General features: G+C 38.1%; 1 protein-coding gene across 2 annotated transcripts in view; it reads right to left on the bottom strand.

Moving 5' to 3' along the window:
- Positions 1-1557: 1557 nt before the first annotated feature.
- TERF1 (telomeric repeat binding factor 1) overlaps positions 1558-19092 on the bottom strand; it is a 40205-nt gene continuing 22670 nt past the window's right edge. Inside the window, exons 7-10 of one of the 2 annotated variants that reach the window (XM_004697743.2) lie at positions 17387-17446; positions 15454-15542; positions 7235-7338; positions 1558-2862 (exon numbers count right to left, since the gene is read on the bottom strand). In XM_004697743.2, coding sequence (XP_004697800.1) covers positions 2686-2862; positions 7235-7338; positions 15454-15542; positions 17387-17446 — 430 coding nt within the window. In that variant the 3' untranslated portion in view covers positions 1558-2685. The remainder of the gene's footprint in view (positions 2863-7234; positions 7339-15453; positions 15543-17386; positions 17447-19092) is intronic. The other variant, XM_045284376.1, reaches the window with a different exon arrangement.

The following is a 19092-nucleotide window of genomic DNA, read 5'->3' on the forward strand; positions in this document are numbered from 1 at the left end:
ACCCACTGGCCTGTGATCTTCCTGCATTCAGCATTATTGCATGTGTCTTGTGAGTTTGAAGAGGATTTTATAGATTGGTGTCGGACATATGGGCTAATATCGGACTTAAGGCCTTGGACTGGACTGGGGCGCTTTCTTAATGTATAATTACCCTTTATATAAAACTCTCATACACAAACAAAATGTTGGTAAAAACTAAAAAAAGAAAAAGAAAGCCCATCATGGCCTTATCTAGCATTACTGTACAGGACACCCAGGTGTGCCGTAATTGCTCTCTCATTTCTAATGAACAGAGCAGGTCCTAACAATCAACATATGTGCCTTACGGAGAGATGATTGCCCTCTAAAAAGAGGAAGGGCTCTTCTTTGGTACCAGTAAATCTAGAATAATATATTGGGCAATAAATGTTTGCTGTGTACCACTTTCAATACCCAGCTTTACTTTTGCTTGCCCCTTCTATTATCTGGTTCATAGATATGGTTGCCTGGTTACTGTTTACAGCTGGGCGGAACTAGGGCTTGCTTGGATATGAGCCAAGCCTGTGATGGAAGCGTGACTTCCCAGAACTTTGGGCAATGACCATGAGGAGTGCCGTTCTTTCTACTCATGCCTATCCTGTGTGTTCTGTAATCCACACCCGCGGGACATTCTCCAAGAATGAGCTTGTGCTCAGGTCGTCCTTCACTCAGAGCTTATTTACATGAGGGCATTCCAGCTCATAAATGCACCAGTTTACTCCAAATAACACGCTTAAACATGTCTCTGCTATCAGTGGGTGGCTGCAGACAAGTTACTTCAGTGATGAATTTGACTTAGTCCACTGAGGGTGCCTTCCAACAAAGGACCCAGTTGGGACAGCTTTCGAGGAGGGATCTGTTAAGCCGCTAAATTCTATGCAAAATAGAATTTTATGAAAAAACTGTTTTGGGGACTTCAAAGGGATCATCTCGATCTTCCTGAAGGATACAGGATGATCACAAGGGCTTATTATGAAATTTTTTCATTAAAAATTATTTACAGAAAATGGAAAACTGCATTAGTCAGAAAATCATCAAGAAAGTTGTGCCATGAAAAAAATTTCCCCATTCATTCTTTGAAAGGAGCACAGGCTATCCTGTGAGCACTCCATTGCAAGGCCTTACCCCATCCACTCTATAGCTCTGATCTTGTCCCTTTAACCTGGCAACCTAAAAAAAAAATAGCCAAGCAAACTCACTGCTATCGAGTCGATGACGACTCATATTGACCCAGGAGGACAAGGTAGAAGTGCCCGGTTTCCAAGACTGTTAACTATTTACAGAAGTAGGAAGTCCCATCTCTCTACAGGTGGTTTGGAACTGCTGACCTTTTGGGTCACAGCCCCGTGTGTAACCACTATGTTGCCAGGGCTCACACTGCCCTCCTCAGACAGCATTTGAAAGATGATTTGAGTCCCTCTTCCGAAACGCCAAAAATGCTATTTTGACATTGTGTAATTGAAAGTGTGCAAAATTATTTGGGGGGAGGGTTGGAGAGACTGAAATACTACCTTCAGAAGTTTATAGACCTAGATGGAAGACTGTGAAATAGGTTTTATTTTTTTTTAATAGAGGTTTCTATAGTATTCTAACAATACTTTTTGATTTAGGATTGTACAGTGACATTGCGTTACCACAGATGTTAAAATGATAGTGGTTAATAACAATTCAAACATTTATAGGTTACCAAACAGGTCCAATATTACTGTATTAACTGAAAGCATCAGAGAACCTGATGTTTAAGGGCATGAGTCACAATGCAGCATTATTCAAGGTCGTTCTTGTTAAACTTTGAACACATACAACAGAAGACTCATGTTCATCATACAAATTTTGACTATGGTTATTTTCATATTTTTTCTTTGTAGAAAATTATAGGTACACTATAACTATTATTAATGTATATATCATTCTATAAACAATTGTCTTGATCATTACGTCGCATACGGCCAGAAAGCAAGTCATGACTTCTAAGTCAATGGCTTATTATTCAGTGACTACGAACATTCGTTTTGTGTATGGAGTTGAGGCAGTTTATAGAAATAGAATACAGTAATAATTATTTTTCCTCACCTGGTTTTCCTTTTTTTTAAAAAATTGGAACAGGATTTGGAAATGGACATTGGTTAAGGCAGGGTAGATCATTTAACATGTCATCCTAGTAAACAGTTTCTTAAGAATACAACGGGAGCATGTAATTTTCTGCTATACCGCAATTCTTAAATGAATTAAATGACTTTGTTTCACAGAAAAATACTATACTTCCAACAAAAAAAATTTTTTAAATGTAATAATTTTTAATTATTAAGTAGTTAATGACCACTTCCAAATACACAAAGCAAAGTCATAAAACTGAACTAGAAAAGCAGGCACATTCACAATCATACGGAGAGATTTTTACACACCTTTCTGGCAACTGACAGAAGATTAGAACAATATAAATAATTGATATAATTGACACCTATCATAATTGATTCTCATTACTGTGAATTCCACATTTGTGAATTTATGTACTCCCTAAAATTTATTTATAGCCTCAACAGCAAAACCTGGAGTGCTTTCAACAAAACTTTTAAGATGCACCAGTGACCAATAACGTTCAACAAAGAAACACAGTGATCAAAATCTTTAACTGTCCGCCTTTTAACACGCATTTAACAAACATATTCAGTCTTCATTGTCTGAGCAAATCAGTTTCAGTTTCTTCATAGTCCGCCACCTGTCTTTTAACATGACGCTTGTTCGGTTGTTGAATTTATAATGTAACAGTATTTTAGTCCAGTTTCCCTCTCCATATTTCCTCACACCAGATCGCAGCTTCGTGTCTTCTTCCCAAAGCCATACCTTTTGATAAAAAGCGAATTATTTATAACAGAAACAATTCTTTAAGAGTACATCAATTGTAAAAGCAATTGTTTTATAATGACACTTAGTTCTTATGAATGAATGGATTTCAAAATATGCTGACAGTCCATTTTCCATGTAAATACACTGTGACTGTTGTCACCAGCAACAGCTAGAAAGTAAGTCATGTGCCAATCCAATCTGATTTTCTACACTTGTAATTGATTGATATTATTCCGTAATTCCTTGCACGTAATTGCATACATTGGTCAGATGGCTAGCTAGTCTTCAGTTTAGTACTTATCAAAACTAACAGTTCACAAGGGCTCTGAACCTATGCTATCTCTAACATAGCATTCTAGTCAAGGAATTTAACCTGAAAAATGAATGACACCAAACTTCAAACCCATTAGGCCTAGACTCTCAATGTGAAATGTAGTTAACATGGCCCAGCTAGCTATAATCCCTTTTGTGATATAAATTCTAGCCTTTATGCCAGTGGTTAGAATCTCAGTTTTTTTTGGGAGGGAACTCTTTGTTATGGTAATGAACAGGATTAGGGTGGGAGGTATTCTGAGTTTTCACCTTAAGGTGGTGGTTAAGTAACATTGAGTTGGTTCTGACTTATAGTGGCCCTGTGTACAACAGAACGAAACAATGCTCAGTCTTGTGCCATTGTCACACTTGTCCCTATGCCTGAGCCCAATGTTGCATCCACTATACTATGTCAATCCATCTCATCCTTACTAGGGGATGGGAACCAAGTCACCGCCCTTTGTTTCCTTGGGGGTATGGTGTGTTGAAAGACAAAAACCACCCCTTCTATCAGAGAGCTGTCATGGAAGCAGAAAGAGAAATTCCAGGCTAATCAAGGAACACAGCCAGCAGTGAAACACTGTGGAGATCTCTGTCTGAAGTAGAGACTAAGACCAGAAGTGCAAGGTGACCTTGAGACAGAACAGAGGAGCAGTGCCAAGACTATGAGACTGTGAAGCGGAGCAGAAGGCTGGTTTCCTGGCCCAGGGAGGCAGAGGCTAAGGAACCATGCATGTAGCTGAGGACAGATGCTAAGGACCAATGACTATCTTTTACGTTTCTGGATCCTGGCTTGTGGTAATCTGTTTACTTCCCTAATAAACCCCCTAATCATGAGTACTGTCAGTGAGTTCTGTGCGGCAACTGCAATAGATGATTGAACCCAACAGAAAAGTACTGAGCCTTAGGAGGAAAGGTTGGTGGCAGAATAATGTAAAAGTAGGATGGAGGCAGGTCTGTAGCCAGAAGTGGTCAGATATGGCCTCTGCGACATTTCCTCAGCGGAGTAAAATGTAACTATTAATAGAGAAGAATATTTAATAGTTAATTAATAAGTAGCAAAACTTGCTCAGCTTATGTTAGAGGAGTCTCATACATGCACTTGCACCCCCCAATCTAATCTAAAATATTTTTTCTAAACTATAATTAATTTTAAATAGTATTTGATTTTGGACAAAATCACCAGGAACTATAAACCAAGTTCATTGTGAATGATTGGAAATCAATTTAATATTGTTAACATACATAGAAAAAAAATTACTGATACACTGGAATTTGCCAAAAAATTATTTCTTCAACTGTCATACTAAAAGAGTGCTGAGCTGTACTTTGTGACTAGATTACTAACTCCCTGGCTTTTACATTTTCTTTAAAAATTCAGTTCAGTTGTGTGAAACAATGGGAAAAAGCTCAAGGTGTCTTGGAGAAAATCAAGAAATGAGAACCATGTGGCTCAATCCCATAAAGCTAGCAGTGAGCACAAAAACTGTTTGTAGCAATTTGAGCAGCCTCCTGCCCAACTTCCTTGCTATTGCCACTTCCTCTCCTTAGTGACTCAAACCTGGCCTCTTCCCGACAGGTTTTGATATGCTGCCTGTGAACACATATCAGCTGCTCCATTTCTAAACAAAGAAAGACTGCCTCCCATGATCTTTCATTACCATGTTCCTCGGCTCATTTCCCTCAGCAGTCACCTCTCCCGTAAAGGCTCGCCACACTGTCTGCTATGCACCGACCGACACACAGCCACTTCAGCAGAGGGGTTACTAACATCTGAGGTCCCATTACTCAGCAAGAATGTGATTAAAGCAATGAATTCACACCACAGAACAGCAGATATATCTAAAATTTTATTTAGTTTTACGAGGATCACAATCCCAAAACCAAAACAAACACTGCTGTTGAGTTGATTCCAACTCAAAAAGAACTCTACAGACTAGAGTACAACTGCTCCATATGGCAGAACTGTCCCAAGGCAACTGCTCTGAAGGAGACTGCCTTATCTTTTTGCCTGGATTCAATCTTTTGGACAAAAGCTGAGCGCTTTATTGAATCACCAGGACCTACCTATAAACCAAGCCAAACCAAGTTCACTGCCATTGAGTATTCCAACTCATAACGACTCTCCATCACTTGTCCACTGGTCTGTCAATTTGTTATACTGAGGCAGCCCGGGTGTTGCTGTAGGCTACATTTCACTGACATTTCAAATGCCAGCAGAAAGCACAAGGTCATTAGAAAGACAGGAAATAAACCTAAGATCAAAGTAGATGTCAGAAAAGACTCTGAAACTTGTTCTTTATCATAGAAAAGCTAAAGCAAATAGCAGAAAGGATGCCAAAGAGCTGAATAGAAAATTTCAAAGGGCAGCTAGAGAAGACAAAGAAAAAGTAGAAGGGCAGCCAAAAGACAAGGTAAAATATTATAACGCGAAATGTGCAAAGACCGAGCATTAAAAAACCAAAAAGGAAGAATAATTCAGTATATTTTAAATTGAAAGAATTCAAGCCGCAATACTGAAAGATTCTATTGGCAAAATATTGAATGATGTAGGAAGTATCAAAAGAAGATCGAAATAATACAGACATTATACCCTAAAGAACTAGTAGGCAGTCCACTATTTCATGAGGATGCATATGAGCAAGAACCAATGGTGCTGAAGGAAGAAGTTCAAGCTACACTAAGAGTATTAGCCAAAAACAATTCAGGAAATTGACTGAATAACAATTAAAATATTTCAACGAACTGATGAAGCACCAGAAGCACTTACTTATCTATGCCAGGAAATTTGGAACCCAGTTAAGTGGCCACATAAGTGAAGAGAAGGTTATTTGTACCCAATTCAATGAAACATACCTAACAGAACGTTCAAATTCAAAACAATCTCACTGATATCATATGAAAGTAATATTTTGTTGAAGATCATCTAACCGAGTGTACAGCAGTACACAGACAGGGAGCTGCAAGAGATTCAGGCTGGATTCAGAAGAGGATGTGGGATGAGGAATATCAATGCTGATATAAGATGGGTCTTGGCTCAAGGTAGAGATTACCAGAAAGATGTTTACTTGTGCCATATTGACTATGCCAAAGCATCTGATTATGTGGATAACAAACTTGAGCAGCTTTGAAAAGAATGGGAATGTGCTCATGTAGAACGTGTACAAGGATCTGAAAGAACACGGCACCCCCATATACGTAGAGTTGAATTGTCCACAGGGTCTTTCTTCATGGCTCTGACCTTCCAGAATTAGATCTCCAATTATGTCTTCTAAGGTGCCTTTCGGTGGGTTCACACCACTCACTCAATGGCTAACAGTACAGCTCCTAACCAGTAGAGAGAGCTTTATGATGCTACAAAAAACAAAGCCAAACCATTTCTAAACCTAGAAACTATCAGAAAGTATTCTTTCTTTTCTTTAAACTACGGAAGAATCTTATTTAATTGGACCCAAGTTAGAAAGATTTGAATATAAAAACATGTAAATATAGATTTAATTCCTATTTACAGCCAATAAAGGAGGCCCAGTGGTACTGTCCATTAAGCACTGGACTGCTAACCACAAGATAGGGAGTTCAAACTCATCAGACATTCCACAGGAGCAAGATAGGTTGCCTGCTCCTATGAAGATTTATAAAGCCCCAGAAGCAGGAATAGAAAGTTTTATCTTTTACTCACAGAATGGATGATGTTCTCAGTACAGACTTTGGGTTAACAGTCCAACTGATAATCCACCACGCCGCCAGGGCTGTCCTACAGGCTCACTTAAAATCAGAATCAACTCAGTGGAGGTGGGTTCAGTTTTGGTGTTCAGTCAATGAAAAGACTTAATGATAGTTTCAAAATAATTTTTAAAAGATTTTTTTAAGTGGATATCAATACTAGACTTAGGTGATTTTAAAAACAGAGATGAAGCATTTTCTTAGAACTATGAAAAGGATTATTAGTCAAAGATGGCAAAGAACATTTTTATATTATACTCATTTTTTTTCACTTATAGTAATTTGAAAGTTATAGTTTTCAATAATCTGTGTAAATCAATAATAATAATAATACCTGTTTTTTTCGAGGTCGATTCTTTTCAGAACGGTCTCGCTCTTCATTTAAAAAAGATCTTGTCTTCATTCCACGGAATCTTCCATGGTTTGTTTTTCTTCGACCTAAGAGTAGAATGGTAACATCAAATATTAGTTATTCATATTAAGGGACATCAAAAAAAGGGGGGAAGCTATATTTTTTTAGAGGTTACCATAACATTTCTATTTATTTTGTAGCTATTTCTAAAGAAAAATAACTCAACTTGTGTAATTTTTGTGTTCTTCAAATCTGGAAGCAATTTAATATAGTGTAAATATCAAGCCTTTGAAAACTTGAAGGAATGTGTTTGAACATTGATTCTCTTGAATGTCTTTCCAACAAATTCTCTCACTTCTCTGAATCTGCCTTTGATCATCTGCTAAAAAAAGAATAGTATTTCCTTTATAGAATCTTTGAAGAGTTAAGATAATGTTAAGGAGTAGTTGGCAACAGTTTAAGAGGCATAACACTTTCTTCATTCCCTCGAATTCAGTAAGTTTCGTATGATAAGAAATAAAACAAAACTGTAATTATTGAAAGATGATCTTTTAAAATATATAACCCCCCTGAAGAACCTACTAATAGAATTAAAAAGGATTTAGGGAACATGGCTGGATATGAGATTAATATACAAATTAAATAATGGACTCTCCCCACAAACGTTCTGAAGGCTGTATATCTTATTTGTCCAATGTATGTATAACTATGAGAAGTTTTAATTTAAAAGTTAGGCACAGTAAGAGATTTGACAACAATAAAATTTCTAAAGCAAGTGATAGGTAAGTGAAGGGAACTACACCATGACAACAGTGTAACTGTTCTTTTGGGGGTGTGGGGAACAACTTGTTTGCTACAGTGTTTTGCTGTTTAAACAAAAAGTGCTAGGCCCTTGACCCTAGGGTCTTCAACTACAGTAGTACTAGCACTCATCTGGTTGCATTGTATTGCCTCATGGGACATGGATCAGGTGAATACTCATGCTGCTTGCTATCCTGTGTTAGTCGGGATAGACTAGAGAAACACATTCATAGATACTTCTGGTAGATACATAATCTGGTGGCAATTTGGGACTTGAGAAGATTAAGAGTGAAAGGGTGGCGTGTAGTCTGTCAATTGGATCATAGCCAATGAGGCCTCTGTGTGGGCATGGCCCTCTCCTGAGAATTCTGGGAAATCCTATTTTTCCTCCTTGCGAGGCGGAAGACAGTTCTCTCTGCTCACTCCCTTGGAGATGCTCTACTGATAAGGCATGTGGTGCTACGCCCTGGGAGCTGGAGAAGCCACATAGAGAACCCTGCCAGTGCTGAGATGCTAGCAGCACCACTAGATCCACCAAACTTCCAACCCATTGGCCTGTGATCCTCCTGCATTCGGTATCATTGCATGTATTTTGTGAGTCTGAAGAAGACTATATATATTGGTATCAGACATATGTGAAAATATTGGACTTATGGACTTGATCTGGACATTTTCTCAATATATAATTGTTCTTGTATATAAACCTCTTTCTTATTTACATGAGTCTCTATGAATTTGTTTCTCTAGTATACCTGGACTAACACAATACTCATATGTGTATAAGAAAGAGCTTTATATAAAAGACCAATTGTATATTGAGAAAACATCCAAGCCCAGTCTAGATCAAGTCTTTAAGTCTGATATTAGCTCCTATGTCCGATACCAGTCTATAAATTCCTCTTCAGACTCATGCAGCACATGCAATGCCACCGAATGCAGGAAGATCACAGGCCAGTGGGTGGAAAGTCTTGTGGATCAAGTGACAGTGGAAGCATCTCAGAGCTGCTGGCAGGGGTCTCTCCACATGACTCCTCCAGCTACAGGGCTCTAGCTCCATCAGCGTAGCTCCATGTGTCTTGTCAGCAGGAAGATGAAGCAGAGAGAGATCCTTGGTCTGGCCTCCAGTGAGCTATTTATCTCCTTAACGCCTCCAAATGTGGTCATCTAACTGCAACCTGATTCACAGGATAAACCTCACTCCTTCACTCTTAATAGTCTCAAGTTGACACCAAATTATGTAACTATCACACTGAGTCTTGGTACCTATGGAAAACTGGCAGGTTTCCATCTTGGTGTTTCTCTTGAGGCTGGTTTTCTTCCTGACATATGGAAGTCTAAAACACCAAGAACACCCAAGATAAGCTTGAAGAAGACCAAGATGAAGGAAACTATTCTGAAGCATATTAAGTCATTATGAAACTATAAATCACATACTGTGACAGGACATAATTAAGCTATCACAGCCCAACCACCTACAAAAAGTTTTTCTTGGTGTCTTAGTTTTTAGGCCTGTTCCTGGAGTTATTTGGGGAATTGAGAAAATTACATTGAATAGACCACATCAGCCTTAGTTTCTTAGATGTGGTGTTCCACTGTATTTTCAGCTATTAAGCTATAATTTATTTATGATCCCAGTTGTAAATATGAGAATTCAGACCCACAAATTACAGAAACGGTAAGAAATGAAAAAAAAAAAAAAGGTATTAAGGGACTTCTGAGGGAACCTGTATTTGGACCCATGGTGGCTGGTGGTTACATAGTGAGCTACCAAAAGGTTTGGAAACCCTAAGGGGTTAGTAGTTCTCCTCTGTCCTATAGGAACACTGAGTTAGCATCAATTAGATGGCTGTGTTTTCTGGTACAAAGGTAAGTTATACCATATTTATAACAAGACTGGAGCTTGACCCATTTGGGGTTTCAAAATACTAAAGTCACTATTTATTGAACTAAGCTCACTACCAGACAGGTGATTATGGTTCACAGTGATCGTATAGGGCAGAATGGAACTTTTCCAGTGGGTTTCTGAGGCCATAAGTCATTCTGAGAGCCGAAAGTCTTTGATTTCTTCTGCAGAATGGCTGATAGCCTCAAATAGCTGACCTTGCAGTTAGCAGTCAAACATATGGCCCACTACACCATCATGGCTCCTATTTATTGTACAGTAACTCTTGCTTCGGGCCCACTTAAGATAACACATTGGAGCTGCTTGCTATTCAGTTCCTAATAAAGGTGAAGTGATACTTGGGGAAAATTCATTCATGTAACATGTATTGCTCAAATATATCTTTGGATCAAAGAACACCATGTGAAGCATAACTTGACATAAGTGCTTAGTACAACACAAACTATTTTATTATTTCGTTATAAGATAATTTTATTGGGGGCTCTTACAGCTCTTATAACAATCTATACATCAAATATCCAGCATATTTGTACATATGTTGCAATCATTATTTTCTAAACATTTGCTTTCTATTTGAGCCCTTGGTATCATCTCCTCGTTTTAACCTCCCCTACTCCCATGACCCTTTGACAAATGATAAATTATTATTATTGTTTTCATATCTTACACTGACCACTGTCTCCCTTCCCCCATGGTTCTTCCCGCCCCCTCCCCTCTACTCTCCTTGTACTGCTACTCTCACTTCTGTTCCTGAGAGGTTTAACTGAACTGACCTGGATTCTGTGTCATGAACTCTTTATCTGTACCTGTGTACTGCTCCAGCCTAACCTGCAGTGAAAAGCAGAATTGGAGCCATGATAGTGGGGATGAGGAAGCCTCAAGGAACCAGAGGAATATTTCACATCTCATCAGTGCAATGCTTCCCCCTGGTTAGCTTATCCCTTCCTGGTGAACCTTCTGTGAGGGGATGTCTCATTGACGACAGATGGGTTTGAGGTCTCTGCTCCAACCGTTCTCATTCTCAACATGTTTTTTGTTTGTTTTGGGTCTTTTGATGCCTGTTACTGAATCCTGTCAACACATGATCACACAGGCTGGTGTGCTTCTTCCAACACAAACTGCTTTAAATGAAGTTAGCAGGTACTTCCTCTATCTCAGACTAGCTAAAACTACATTAAAATAGTCTTGATTTTTTTATGAATGAGTAAAACATGGTATATGGCATATGTTCTGTACTCCAAAAGCTAGAGCTGAAAGGGGAACACTGGTACCATTTTTGGAATCAGCAGGTTAAAAACACCCAGAAATAAGTCTAACACTCGCAGCACCCAAATTTGTGTTGGCCAGTGTATTTGATATGTCTTGGTTAGGCTCTAGTCAGAATGACAGGACCATCAACTGCAGGCCTACTGTATGCTTGGCATCAAACTGACACCACATTGTCAATGAAAAATTTCACTGTCAGTTTGTTGTGCTGTTGTGGCCTATATGTTATGATGCTGAAAGCTAATTCTATTGGTATTTAAAATATTAGCACAGTCATTCATAGTGGACAGATATGGCAAGTTTTATAGTACGACAGAGTAGGAAGAAAAGTTTAGAAATTTGCTTCCAAAATTTAGTGGAAAGATTCCATCATCATTTGATGCCATTTTTCCATGAACTTTTTGAAGTCCTCTAACGTAACACAAAAGAACATTGCTCAACATAGTGCTGAAAGAGGAGTCCATCAGTTGGGAAGGCTCTGCAAATCCAACTGGGAAAAGAACTGCCTCCTTGAAGCAGAGTCATTCTTAATTGCACAGGTGGAGTAAAGCCTATGAGACCTTCATTTACTGATGTTGCTCAACTCAACACAAAAAGCAACAGCTGGAAACATCCCTTAGTAATTAGAACATGTGTATGAAGTATGAATAAAAAAAAAACTGGAGCTTGTAAAAAATGAAATGAAGGACTGAAGATTGTCTAGGTGTTTGTGAGCTAAATGGAACTAGCATTGGCCATTCTGAACTGGCGCTCACATGGTCACCACCTCTACTAGAAACAACAAACTGAAGATGAATGGTGTTGCATTACTGTTATAAAAGTATTTTGAGATCTATATGAAGAACAATGGTGATCACTGGTAGGTTAATATTAACACACTTAAGATAAGACCAGTTAATATGACTATTCTCAAATTTACTTATGAACTACAAATGCCAAAGATGAAGATATTAAAGATGTTTATGACCTGTTATAGTCTGAAATTGATCAAACATACAAACAGATGTATTGCTAATTACTCGTAATTAGAAGGTAAAGGTTTGAAAAGATGACCTTGGTGATAGAAATGATGATGGAGACTGCCTACTAGAATTCTGTAAGATAGTAAATTCAACAGAATACCCCCAGGGCGCGCCCCCCCCTCAAGAATACAACTGATGTACACAAAGATCAGACCAATTACACAGGAATCAAATCAACAATATTTGTGGAACTTGACAAGGCAGGAGCTCAATATTATCACTTAAGGTACATTCAGGTGCTAAATGCAGAACCGAACATCAATTGTTATACACAAGTTAAATGTTTACTAATCAGTGCCATCAAAAGCCAAAGGCCATTCAAAGACAGTGGAAAGCAAGAAAAGTCCAAAATGAACATCAGAAGAGATTTTCAAACTGGTTTGAGTGGAATATAGCTAAAATGAATGCAAGAAATGATGAAGAGAAATATGACAAACAATTTTATCAAAGGGCAAATCGAAAGGTAAGGTAAAGTATTTTGATGAAAAGTGCAAAGATCTGGAGTTAGAAAACGGAAAGGAAAGAGCATGATCAACATTTTCTCAAGGTGAAAGAACTAACAAGAAAATTCAAGCCTTGAATTGCATTACTGAAGGACTCTATGAGCAAAAATTAAATGATGCCAGCAAATATCAAAAGACAGAAAAATCAGTCACTGTACCATGTCAGTTTGGTGCTCAATCATTTCAGAAGGAAGGAAATGATCAGAACAGCTGTTAAGTCCTTGGATGGAGTATGACTACTTGACCCACAGACTAAAAGATCCATGCTTGTTTCCATTACAAGAAAAGTGATAACAAATGTGAAAATTACTGAGCATCATTACTATCACGTGAGCAAAATTTTGCTGAAGGTATTTCAAAAATGAGTGCAGCCATACATCACCAAGAAAGTGCCATAAGTTCGAGCCAGACTCAGAAGAGATATAAAAGATATTGCTGATATCTGAAGGATTTTAGCAGAAAACAGAAATTACCAGAAAAAGGCTTACCTGTTTTATCAACTACACAAAGCCTTTATGAATTGTAACAAACTATGAATAATTTTACAGAGGACGGGAACTCCAAAATACTTCATTATATTCACGGGGAAATCTATATATGGGTCAAGAGGTAGTCAGTCATTTGAACAGAACAGGGGAATACAGCAGTATGTGACAGGGCTGGAGCCTTTTGCTTAATTATTCAATCCGTATGCTATATAAATAATCCAAGAAGCTGCATTAAATGAATAACAAAATGGCATCAGAACTAGAAGACTCATTTACAACCTGCGATACGCAGATGCTTCCTGAAAATGAAGACAACTGGAGACACCCAGACTACTTATGAATTACACCTAAATGTGAAGAAAATGAACTGACCAACAACCAGTATCATAATGAAGGAATTGAAGTTGTCAATGATCTCATATTGCATCAATAATCAAAGTCCATAAAAGCAGCAGTCAGGAAATCAAATGTCATAATGCATAGAACAAAGATGCTTCAAGACCCTCTTTAGAGATGTGAGAAGCAAAGAAGTCACCTGGATAACTAAAGTACATCCCCTGACCCAAGCCATAGTCTTCTTGATCAGTTCATGATTCTGCAAAAGCTTGACAATAAAAAAAGGAAGACAGAAAACAGGTATGTCTGAACTGTGGTGCTGGCCAAGCAATAAAACCAGAATGCTCCTTACATGGTCAGACTTTGTCAGGCTCACTTTGAATAGGTCATCAGAAAAGATCAATGACTACAAAAAGACTGCACAGATGGTGCAGTGCAGTGAATTATTTAATGTGGCTCTTCTAGCTATAGTTTATAATTGTCCCCAAAGGACCTGGGTAGGTAAGAGCTGGGTACAGACGGGTCTGGGTAAGAGAAGTGGGGGGAAGATACTAATAGGGTATAGTTGTCAGTGCTTGTAAACAGGATTCATTGTGATCGCCATGCTATTGGGTATAAGATAAGCTACTGCAAAAACAGGAGGGCAAGAGCTAGGTGTGGAGATCATCCTCTGGACCCTTAGACCCTTGTGCAGTTAGCCTCCTTGATCAAGTAGTCAGTTTTGACACCAGTGGAGTGACAGAGGAGCAGCAACAGCAGAACCAGGAGTCAGAGTGGTGGCTTTTCTAGCCCACAGAAGAAGTAAAGTTGAATGCTTCTTGGCAGGAGGCTGGCTTGTGGAGTGGGGTGCTTCTGGGCACTTAATTTGGGGAGTAGGTTCACTGACCCAGGGAGCTTGAGCTGAATGCCTGTAGAGTGACTTGCCTCATGGTCATTTATTAGCAGCTCTGAAAGAACTTTGTAACATAACGAGAATAACTGTATCCTGAGCATTTTATTATTCTGCCCGGAATATTTCTCACCTGAATTATCACTCGCTAACTTACACAATATACTCATAATTATGAGCATTGCCTGTTCAGTTGTGTGGCCATTGTAATGAATTATAGAACCCAGCTGAAAAGTAGTGTTGTGTGAGACAGAGCAGATGGCAAAGGAGGTCAATGAAAATGAGGGAAATCCGTAGTGGGATGGATTGATCCAACAGCCTCAACAATGAACTTAAGCACCTCAATAATCATGCAGATGACAGAGGACTTGGCACCACTTCATTTTGTTTCACACAGGACGCCATGAGTAGTGGCCAACTGATTAGCAACTAGCAATTCTTTTTATACATTAATCAATAATTAGATGTGAATCAGTAAAATTTTAAAATCCCTGCATTAGCATAATACTTGGAGCATTCCTTTGTTGAATGAATACATGTATATATTAGGAATTTATCAACAAATTATAATGGAAAACAACTCTAACTGGCTGTTAAGCTTTTTTCATTGTTGCATGTTTTTTTTTAAAATTCAATGTCTTTCATAGGAATAAATTATAACAATAAAAAAGTTAAACAGAAAACATATTTGTTTCAAAAGTTTATTATTTGCAGTAGCTTTAAGGTAAGTTAAGCAGTGTACTACAAAAGGAACTCTAAGCTAAGCAGTCAAAATAATTACCTTTGTAATTTAAGCACCACTTCTAATTAAACCTGTGCAGTTAATGCACCTAACCTCTTTGTACTTGAGTTTTCTGAAGTGTGAATTTGTGTGGGACAGTTGAACTCTGCACTTCAAACATGGGACTAACAGTACTCACTTTTTTTTTTTTTGACGATAAAAACCAATTTATTTATTTATTTTTTCTTTTCTTTTTTAACAACAGTACTCACTTTGAGGAGACTCCATGCTCTGCAGCTCACCAGGATTGTGCAGTTGGCCACTGTGGTTAGATTTAGACGAGAAGAGCTTCTTATGATATCTACATAAAATGAGAAAGCGTGGAATTGGCCCCAGAAAGACTAGCGAAGTTATAGAAAAAAAGTAGGACCCTCTTCTACTTTGGTCTGCTTCCTTTGGGCTCCCCTTTCTTAGAGCCTACCTTACTTTTGGCCTTCTTAAATTTGTTGCCAGACTTCCCTCTTACCCCCATCACAAATATATTCCTTCTTAGAAATCAATATAACCCAATTAGAAATCAATATACTTGAGGTTTCTATATAGAGTAAGAAAAAGGGTCCTCAGAGTATAAAATACTGAGTTCCACTCTACCATTGGTAATATTTACTGTCAAAGAAAAATTTTAAAATTTCTCCACAGGATAGATATAATTTGATTATCTTCACAGCTTAAAAAAGAAAGTTTGATGGATTTTTTTGGGGGGGCATTATAAGGCTGTTTGAAAATATAGGTTAAAAAAAAAGAAAATATAGGTCAAATACACGTTTACTTGCTTGATAACCAAGCAAAGTTGGGTTTTTAAAAATATCACAACCCTAAACATGGGTATGCATATATATCCCAGAAATGCTCTATGCCAGCAGTTCTCAACCTGTGGGTAGTGACCCCTTTGGGGGGGGTCAAACAACCCTTTCACAGGGGTCGCCTAAGACTATCAGAAAACATAGAAATATTTCATGATATATAATTACACATCGTTTTGTGATTAATCACTATGCTTTATGTTCAATTTGTAACAAGGAAAATACATCCTGCAATATCAGATATTTACATTATGATTCATAACAGTAGCAAAATTACAATTATGAAGTAGCAACGAAAATAATTTACCGGTTCGGGGTCACCACAACCTGAGGAACTGTATATAAGGGTCACAGCATTAGGAAGGTTGAGAACCATTGCTCTATGCCATCCACTAGTCCTTTCCCAACCTCTCCATTGTCTTCTCTGGAAGATCACTTTCAACCTCTTCATCAGTCCCTTTCTCTTAAAAATATCTCCCTTCCCCACCTCCAACACACAAGGAGGCTTCTCTCTTGGGGCCCTCTTAGTACAGGCTGATTTAAATGTACTACCCCACATGAACCACAGGGTCAAAGAGGTGGGTTTGTGTTGTTTTTATTTCCCACCAAATGCCACTTTCAGGAGCCTGCTTCCACAGAAGCTTCTGTCTCCGAGGATTTATGCTGCTGAGGCGAACTACTGTCTACTATTCCAAACAGGCATTCACTAGCAGTCACATCAGTCACAGACTGCTCTCTGCTCTCAAATGCCTGAAATTAAAATGAACTCTTTCTGTGTTCCCATGGACAACCCATATAATATCCCCGCCTCTCAATCCTTCATCTCCAATAACTTCCTTCACACCAAGTAAGTCAGCTCTTCCCACAGTACCAGAAATCCCGTATCCCTGCTGGTAGGATCTTTAAGGCCTCCATCCAGACATTCTGCTCTCTGAGCATGCTAGGGCACAGCATTGCTAGATTAAATAGTTTTTCAGGTCATTTCAAAAAACTGGAATTGGGGGCTATTTGTCAGAAACTTTCCCATTCCAGTATCATACTCTTTTTTTCTGTGACAGAGAACGAGTTTACTAAACATCTGCTTCCAAGGACTACCTACACATATATTTCATCGGTGGTGTTGTAGAAACATTAAACAACTCAAGATTCCAGAGTCAAGTCTCTGTAGGTAGGAGTTTCAGGATTAGTAGCAGCATGTCACTCATCTATTATGATAGACAGTTCTCTGAGATAGTCACCCAATCACACCATTTTCAAGGTAGTTATGAGAACATATTTATATCTGCATGATTATTTTAATCAAGTTTTCAAAACAAATAAGAAAAATGTTAATTTACTTCACCTCAATAAGGATACTGTACCCTCTAAGGATTCAGTTACTGCAAACTGTTTGTCACTAACACTTTAAAAGAAGAAAAACAATTGTGAGAAGTAAAAGAAAAAAAAAACTTACTTTCCACATAGTCAAGTCATACTCAATTTATAAAAAATATCTTTGGGGAAAAAACTTTGGTAACATTAGGACATATATAGTCCATGACAAGGCTGACTTTTACCCAGATGTGCTTACAAAAGGTAAATCAATCTTCTGCAACATAAATTAACCTTAGTGTTGTAACTCAGCATTTATAATATCACTCTTTCAAAAAATTCTTGTATGGCTCTTTACTTCCATCAATTCAAATTCAATTTCTTGGCCTTTCCACCCTTCTTCAAAGGAACTATAAAATATAAGCCTCCTAATAATAAGTAATTATTATAAAACAAAATGCTGTAGAAATGTTAGCCATACATACAGTATGGCCATTTAAACCTCCATGCATTCACTATTCCTCTCTTCCGAAATAGTATTTACTTCTGTACACCTGTAAAACACTTAGACTTCCTTGAAATCCATGTTCAATACCACTTAAGCATTTAAAATTATCTCTAAGACCTTATATAATAACGAATTATATAACATTTGCTACTCTAGTTTGGGTCCCAGGGGAGTGCAAACAGTTAGGCACTTTATGAACAGTTCAAAATCTGGGGGTTCGAACCTATCCGGGGGTCCCAGTAGACAGCCTGGTGGTCTGCTTTCAAAATGTCACAACCTTGAAAAAGTCAATGGAGCACTTCTACTCTGCATATGAAGTCACAGGAACTGGAAATGACTGGACAGCAACTAATAACAACTAGTTGTTTCACATCCATACCCCTTATCTCAAGTAGATTATAAACTTTCTCTGAGTTGGGGGGAACTGACTGTAGGCGGTGATGGAGAACAGGATACAAAGATGCAGAAAAGAACATTAAGAGCACCATGTTAGATACAATGATTGAACCTAAGATAATTGTGTTGAGGAAAACATTTGAAATAAGTAGCAATACAGATGAATGTGTGTAGTCACTAACAGGAGGAGGTTCGAGTCCACTCAGAGACACTTTAGAAGCCTGGTGATTTCCTCCCAAACAACTGATCATCATACACCCATGGAGCACTCTTCTACTCTGACACAGATGGAATTCCCATGAGTCAGAACCAACTCAAGGGCAGCTGGTGGCACTGTATAAGTACAGCACACACAAAATGTGCTCATCCGCAAGAACTGTAAGGTTTTTATTTAACATAATTTCCATTAAAGGAGCATTATATTGATTAGGAAGGCTAAGCCAAAATATATACATCTTAGTATTTATTAGTTTTATTTCCTAAACAAAATAAAAGAATTAAGCCAATAAAAATGAAATGTCTTCTTTCAAGAATGGTCTTAGGAAATAAGCATAAGAGAAATAAGACTTCAATATAGCCTTGGGAGGTGAACCAGAGCGGAACAAGCAGGTCATGCTCTCATAGAAGCAACAGGAGGATAGATAAGATACTGAGTCTCTATCTGTGAGGATTTTTTTTTTTTTTCTTCCTTTTTCCCCTTCTTTTAAATTTTGTATGTCAGTGACTTTTTTGTTGTGGGCTTGTCAGTACTGCAGCCGTGGTCGCCAGGCTCTTATGAGCCGCTCTGGCGCTGTGCTGTCAAAGCCAATCCCAATTTTATTCACACATTGTAA

The sequence above is a fragment of the Echinops telfairi genome, unplaced genomic scaffold, assembly GCF_000313985.2.
Source record: "Echinops telfairi isolate 266 unplaced genomic scaffold, ASM31398v2 ScPeMD7_1;HRSCAF=3_0, whole genome shotgun sequence".
Lineage (NCBI taxonomy): Eukaryota > Metazoa > Chordata > Mammalia > Afrosoricida > Tenrecidae > Echinops > Echinops telfairi.